The 7,575-nt window shown below is 50.3% G+C and overlaps 1 protein-coding gene across 1 annotated transcript; it reads left to right on the forward strand.

Annotated features, from left to right (window-relative positions):
* Positions 1–1,216: 1,216 nt before the first annotated feature.
* Positions 1,217–5,859, forward strand: LOC119312026 (cysteine-rich receptor-like protein kinase 29). The gene is made up of 8 exons (XM_037587749.1): positions 1,217–1,526; positions 1,659–1,787; positions 1,883–2,003; positions 3,040–3,298; positions 3,420–3,648; positions 3,748–3,898; positions 3,993–4,205; positions 4,724–5,859. The coding sequence occupies exons 3-8, from the start codon at positions 1,884–1,886 to the stop codon at positions 5,486–5,488; spliced, it is 1,737 nt and encodes a 578-aa protein (XP_037443646.1). The 5' UTR covers positions 1,217–1,526; positions 1,659–1,787; position 1,883; the 3' UTR covers positions 5,489–5,859.
* The last annotated feature ends 1,716 nt before the right edge of the window (positions 5,860–7,575 follow it).

The raw sequence follows: 7,575 nt of genomic DNA on the forward strand, positions 1-7,575 counted from the left end.
GGCGGGTCGGCGACGTGGCTTCCAGGAGGCGGGGGAGCGGCGATGGGCGTTGGGGTGCTGGCGGTGCTGGCGCCGCCCTGTTGCAGCGCGGCCGGCGGGGCTTAGCGGGCTCGATTCGGGCCTGGCCGGGCTGGGGGTGGCCCGGTATGCCCTGCTGCTGCCTCCGGACGGCGACCGCGACGGTGCCGGAGGCACGAGCCTCCTTCACGACGGTGGAGGAGGTGGTTCCCTCCCGCGCGGCTACGGCGCTGCTGCTCCCATCGACCAACGCCTCCTCTCCTCGTCTCTTGGCCTCGTGGTGGTGATCTCAGTGAGGCGGCGTGGGTGGCGTTGCGACCGCGGTGGCGCGTGGGTGGGCGGCGAGCTGGCTGGTTGGCTCCGATCCGGTTGGGCGGTGGGTCTGGAGTTGGGAGAAATCCTTGACGGGTTTTCCGGCTCCGATGCGGTGACGCCTGCGGGTGCCATCATCCCTCCCTGGAGGGTGTCGGTGGTCTTCATTCCCTCTACCCTCCTCCGCGTGCCGGGGAAACCCTAGGACACGTCCGGGCAGCAGCGTCGTCGGCGTCGCATTCCTTCCTGGAGGTGCTGCTTGGTACGCGGAGGATCGGAGCCTAGGATCGTAGTGGGTGGATTTCGGAGGGCGCAGTGGTAGTGGGTCATCCGCGTTTTGTCGAGTTGCCGGTGTTGGCATTGTTTCTTCTTCTTTTTCTTTGGCTTGTTGTGCTGCTCGCCACAGCGTTTGCTCTGTGATCGGTGTTGGTGCTTTGGAATACAAAGCGGAGAAAACCCTTTTTCGATATGTATGTATGTATAAGCGGCGTCTCTACTGTGTTCAGACAATAAATAAAATAAAATAACCACTATACGAGTGAAACATCCGTTCCCAAAGCCCTAATAAGGTCTCAACATTGTTTTCGTCGTGGGGTCGTTGATTTTGGAGACCTTTTATGTTTTCCAAATGTTGTATTTTGGCGGTGGGTTGTATGCGGCTGCTGAGAGAAGTCCTTTTTTTTCTATTTTTTTTATGCCTATTCTGGATGTCTCTGTGATATATTGTAGGTGCAAAGGCTAGGTGTAATTGGCATGTGAGCGATCTTAAAAAAAAAACGTTGCTGCCGCACACCACGTTCTGTACTTTTTTTTTTTGCATGGTACCACGTTCTGTACTTTATCGATTACTCATTGACTGGTCGACCGCAAAACCGACACGGCAGAGGCTGCACTGCAGTACAGAGACGGTGGGCAGCGGGCTCGGATAGGAAGAAACGCGTACAGCCAGGAGCGGACGGCGGAGGGCGGACAGCGGACTGGACCTCGTCCGGAGGAAGCCGAAGCTGCGCGGGGGCGCGGTGGCCGGTGCCCGGTGGTCGGTGGAAGTTGTCACCCTCGAGCCAAGCTGAAGCTGCGCGGCATTGGAGCTCAACCTTGGCACCCCGTGTGTTCAAACTCTAGATCCACTCACTCTCCTTAATTCCACCGCCGTTGAGTAGCATCATCCATCTCGCCCCAGGCCCTGCCCTGCTCAGGTTAGTGCTTTCCCCACTGCTCCAGTCCCCTTCGGGTTCATCCATCGGATGATTTGTGGAAATTCCGTCCATCTTTGGCAGATCTGCGTTACTGTCGGGTCTGCAGTTGCCGACCTTTTGCTCTATGTGCAGATTATCATGTACGAGTAGATCCTTGCTGGATAAGCTGGATCTTATATGTGCAAGTTGGATTCATCTCTCTTTCTTTTTCTTTTTCTTTTTTGGTGGAAAGGCTCAATTCGTCCGTCGGTAGAGAGATCGGTAAGGAGGAGATCCATTAAGCTGCTCAGGAGTATGCAATGCAAGTTTGTTCGAGTTGTATAAAAATAACATCTCTTTCTTTCTTTCTGCAACAGCATGGACGATGCAAGTTTGGAGCCAACGGCTGAGCTGCCGCTCGATTTATTACGAGAAATTACAGATGGTTTCTCCGAGGAGCGAAAGCTTGGTAGTGGTACGTATGGAGAGGTTTACTTGGTAAGATAATAGGCTGTTTATATGGCTCCTTACAATTATCATTTTTTTTACCAAGTGGCATATACGGTGATTTTGTCAAATGTATAAGACCCGTCATCCGGTCTTTGGTAGGTGTTGCGTGAGTGACCATGTGTGCATATGTACTCCCTCTGTTTCTTCTTAGTTCGCGTATTAGGTATGTCTTATGTCAAACTCTTCAAAGTTTGACCAAGTTTATAGAAAAACATATCAACATTCACAATACCAAATCAATTACATTAGATTCATTAGAGAATATACTTCCGTATTATGCTTACTTGGTACTGTAGATGTTCATATTTATCAATACATATTTTATCAAAGTTTACAAAGTTTGACTTAAGAACAACCTAATATGCGAACTAAAAAGAAACAGAGGGAGTATAAAAGTTGTATATTCAATTCATATACCACCCTTAGGCCGGGTTTAACCATAACAAAGATCAGCAAATTCTGCATCAGGTCCAGTAGAGCATGAGGATTTTTGCCGCATATCGCTGTCAACATAATGACTAGAACTAGAAGTTCCAGGCTCTAGCTGTGTGAGGAGCCCAGCAGAAACAATGCAAAGTAGCGGCAAACACAAAGGCTTTACGAACCTCAACAGCATGTAGGGCTACAGAAGATATGTCCCATGGCCATTTATGAACCCAGTTTCCTTCAGAAGGATTTCCACTCGGTTTATATCTATCATCTCCCTTCATCTTCAAGTTGAGTAGCCCCAGCCATTCGGTTTATATCTATCATCTCCCTTCATCTTCAAGTTGAGCAGCCCAGCAACATTGGACCTCGGGAGTAAATTTGTCGCTCGTCAGCATGATGTAGGGTACTCTGCTTCTGCAGACAAGCAGCTTATGTACGCAGAAGAAAAGCTTTTTTTATTTCTCTACTGATCTTGTTAATGATTAACTCACGTACTGTCATGTAGCAGTAAATGATTTATGTTGCCACATTCGAGCATAACCTTTTCTGCTTTACTATACGAACATAAAAGTAAGCCATGTGAAATGTTGGGTAGGGAGTGCATCAAGATGGGCAAAAGATTGCTGTGAAGAGGATCTATGATATGCCAGGAGTTGACGACAAGCAATTTCAGAATGAGTTGAAAAACCTTACAAGGCTCCGGCACCGGAATATTGTGCGGTTAGTTGGCTATTGCCACCATATTCAGGAAGTGCCAGCAATATATGAAGGAAAATTGGTTCTTGCTGAAAAGATACATAGGGCGCTCTGCTTGGAGTATATGTCTAATGGAAGCCTTGAAAATTATATTTCTGGTAAAGATGATGTTCTCCTTGTTTTAGTTACCATGTTAAGGTTTTATTTCGAGACCATAGCATGTTAAGGTATCATTCTTAAAATTTACATCTCGAGAATTCTCCTTATTTGGTGATGCAGATGAATGTGATAAATATGATTGGCACACAGGCTATGGAATGATTAAGGGGATTTGCCACGGTTTGAAATACCTCCACACTGAGTTAAAGCCACCTATTTATCATTTGGATTTAAAGCCAGCCAACATATTGCTGGATGAGAACATGGTTCCCAGAATTGCGGATTTTGGGATATCAAGGCTCATTGGCGATGAACGAACGCGAGCTACAAAAAGTACTTTAGGAACACAGTGAGCATTCTTCATATGAACTGAAATTTGAGAAGGTAAATGTATTTTTGATTAGATGTGTACTAAACAGTAACATACTAGATAACATGTATGATGCAGAGGGTACTTACCGCCGGAATACATACTCTACAATTATATCTCAAGTAAGTTTGACATATTCAGCCTGGGTGTTGTAATCATAAAGATAATGTCAGGACGTTCGGGCTACTACAAAATCGCTGACATGTCTCCCCAGGAATTCACTAATCTTGTAAGAGAATGCGTTGCCTTTATCAAGATCATGTGCATGTAATTCATAATAATACTTTGGTTATTCTAATATATTACAATTTGTTGTGCTCTAGGTGCATGAAAATTGGACAAACAGGCTACATGAAGCATCGAATCTGATGAAGGCACATTCCGAACAAGTGAAGATATGCATTCAAATAGGTTTAAGGTGTGTGAACAGTGATCGACATAAAAGGCCATCTATACAGGATATTGTCAATAGATTGAACGAGACAGAAACTGAGTGTACGTATGCGGCAAGAAAGGACCGGTCATTGATTTACGAGGTTGGAACTGATCGCTACTGACATATAGTTATTTCGCCATAAATTATCTCTTCTTATTTTTGGCAAGCCCAATTAGTCGGCTACCAACTTACCTTCCCAATCTCTCAAAACTTGCCAATTTTTGCCCGGTTTTGGAGTTGTAATGTTGGCATGCCAATTTTTGGCTGCCAACCATGCATGCACTTAGTTTGATTAATCTATTTTGTACAAGTTAATTATAGGTACAAGGCTGTGTGTATGCGTAAGAGTTGGACCCGTGAGGCCATGTTTATGGAGGTGTATGTCGGTCTTTATTTTCCTTTTTGTCGGGAGGTAATAACACTGTGATCCTAGAACTTGTCTTAGATGTGATGATCTAATCGTACAACTTGCAAAAGTGCATTGATCAGTTCTACAACTTGTCCAAGATGTGCAAGTTTAGTCTTGAGCCAATCACACGCAACCAAGTGGAGCCAGCCGGCCTGAGCCGGTCAGTGCTGTACTTTTTGCACTTAACCCCTTCCGCTTCTCGAATTCAGGTGATATCTCCTTCGACAACAACGCTAGCCACTGATCGACTGACTAGACTTGGCGTGCGCATGGAGGACACGACGGCGATGCCGGCGACGGAGCTGGACGGGCTGCTGGCCATGGCCGGTGTGCGCATGGAGGACACGACGGCGATGCCGGCGATGGAGCTGGACGGGCTGCTGGCCATGGCCGGTGTGCGCATGGAGGACACGACGGCGATGCCGGCGACGGAGCTGGACGGGCTGCTGGCCATGGCCAGGGAGCCAGAGGCGCGGGTCGACGGCGATCAGGGCACGCCGGGCGCCAACAGGGAGCTCTACGCCGAGCTGGCCGGGCCCGTCGACTATGCCGTGCGCCTCGCCGGCAGCAGCCCACGTGGAGGCAAAGCTGGCCGCAGGGCGCGCGTGAACGACCGGCTAAAGAGGGGCAGGAAGGTAGCGGCGGTGAGGAAGCAGGTCCGGGTGGCGCCGATTCCGGACCTGGGCCCGCCCGACGACGGGTACAGCTGGCGGAAGTACGGCCAGAAGGACATCCTCGGCGCCGCGTACCCGCGGGCCTACTTCCGGTGCACGCACCGGGACACGCAGGGCTGCCAGGCCACCAAACAGGTGCAGCGCGCCGATGCCGGCCCGCTGCTCTTCGAGATAGTGTACCATGGCTTGCACACCTGCGCTCGGGCCACCATGCTCCTGGCCGGCACGGATCAGCAGCGGCCTGCTTCCTTCGGCCAGGAACAGCAGAACTCGCCGGCTGCGGCGCCGGAAGGGATTTAGTGGCCGGCAGAGCCCATCACTCCGCCCTGGTTCCCCTCCTTGCCGGCGAGCTCCTGGTGCCAGCTTACCGGTGGCTACGGCTATGCTGCCGGCGGCGGCCTCGGGGCTGACATGGAGTTCGACGAGCTGTACGTGAACCTGTCCGAGTTTTTCTCAACAGAGGTTCAGAACCTGTAGGTGCAGCGGCCACTATCGTACTGTATTCGCACTAATATTTAGATTCAGACTCGTGATCATTTATCACAATGAAGCTACTCCCTCTGTTTCAAAATGTAAGACCCTATTTGGCACTACACTAGTATCAAAAATCATCCTACATTATGGGACGGAGGGAGTATATCCATATATAGTACCATCACTGGTACTGCTTATATATTGGCCAAGATCCCCAAATTTATCAACAAAAACTCTGAACTACAGCAGCTCCACAACTCCGACATATTATGGATCAGCACATGCACAAAACCAATCTGTGCAGTTTATTACAGTAGCAGCAGGGCCTTTATAAGCTAGTTGAGCAACAGAAATGTACACTCACTACAGCACAATGTCATCACTACATGCACCAAGAAGAGGTTCACAGGAATTTACAAGCACCATCTGGGGGAACTGGTGAGAGTACCTATACCGAACTCTTCTCCTTGCTGTCCTGAGGAGCTTCAGGACTGCTCTCCTTTGCTTTGTGCCAGTTCCTCAAGCCTCCCCTCAGACCCAGCACAATGAACATATTGGTAAGGGTGAGTAGCGATTCCGCCGTCCCGTGAAGCAGAGGGAAATAATTAAATAATTTAAAATATTTAATGACATGAGATGAGGTAATTTTCTGCTAGCTAGCTAAATAGCGCAAACTAAATAATTTAAAATAGAAGAGGCCAATGTGTACAACAGATGGACACATACACATAGTTTGTTCAGACAGTCAAGTCCCAACCAAATGGCAAGGTTTTTTGCCAAAAGGATACAAATAATAATCAAGATTCACATTCATTGGGAAACAAGTTGGTTCGTTTGTGCCATTCACACAGTAACAATTTGATTTATTATGCACTCTCCTGATTTCAACATCCCTTTCCCTTCGTACTTCGTTCTACAGAATCCAACCAGTAACACAATTCACAAAACCAATTGTCATTAGTCATCATATGCCTTCTCCCCCCGCTCTGGTAGTAGATCAACCTTCAGAGTGATAGCTTTTCGGGCTCGGGTCGCCCCCCGCTCAGGCGACTCGGGCTCCCCAACCCTAGCCGCCGTCGGGGCCTAGCCCATCCTCCTCCCCTCCTCCCGCCGCCGCCGGCTTGCGCCCGGAGGCCGCCGGCGGTGTCAGGGGCTCTTCCTCCCTCCCGCGTCTCAGGGGTGGCGGGACCCCAACATATGTGGAGGTGCGGCCGATCTAGAAGCGACGGCGTTGGCTACGACGGCGACGACGGTCGGCCCTACCTCGGGCCACGGGCGGCTGCTGCGGCGGCTGGCCTGGATTGGGCGGCGGCACGATGCGGTCTTCGGCGACATGTCATCTGGCTTTAGATCGGCGGCGGCGTTGAGGGCCTGGTGGACTGCTTGGCGGCACTCATGGCAGATCTGTTCCGGCCGGTGTAGCCATTGGTGGTGGTCATCTTCTTCGTCGGCGGTGGCCGGCCAGAAGCTTGGTGATCGGATCTCGAGATCCATCATCTAGTCCCGGCTGCGAGTTGAGGAGACATGGTTGCCGGTGAAAACCGAGCCGACGGCAGGCGATGGCGGCGTTCTACGTCGTTACCTTGATGAAGGCATCGTCGTGTAACTACTGTCGACCCACTCGTGCTGCTCTGGGGGAAACCCTAGGATCTAGTGTTCCAGATCGGACGATGGCGGCACCGCGATGTCGTTTCTCTCTTGAGAGCATCGTTTGTGGAGCAGCGCTGGAAGTCAGAGGCAGGAGGTGGAGCAGTTTCGTCTTGCACGGAGCTTCGGTGGAGATGTCAAGTCATGCCTGACCGACAGGTGCTACGCTTGGTCATGCCTGGTCGGCAGGTGCTACGCACGACAGATCCTCCAAGGACTTCAAGCTGTGTCGGCTAGTGATACTTGGCAGCATGGCGCTGAGGTGT

The sequence above is a fragment of the Triticum dicoccoides genome, chromosome 5B, assembly GCF_002162155.2.
Source record: "Triticum dicoccoides isolate Atlit2015 ecotype Zavitan chromosome 5B, WEW_v2.0, whole genome shotgun sequence".
Taxonomy (NCBI): domain Eukaryota; kingdom Viridiplantae; phylum Streptophyta; class Magnoliopsida; order Poales; family Poaceae; genus Triticum; species Triticum dicoccoides.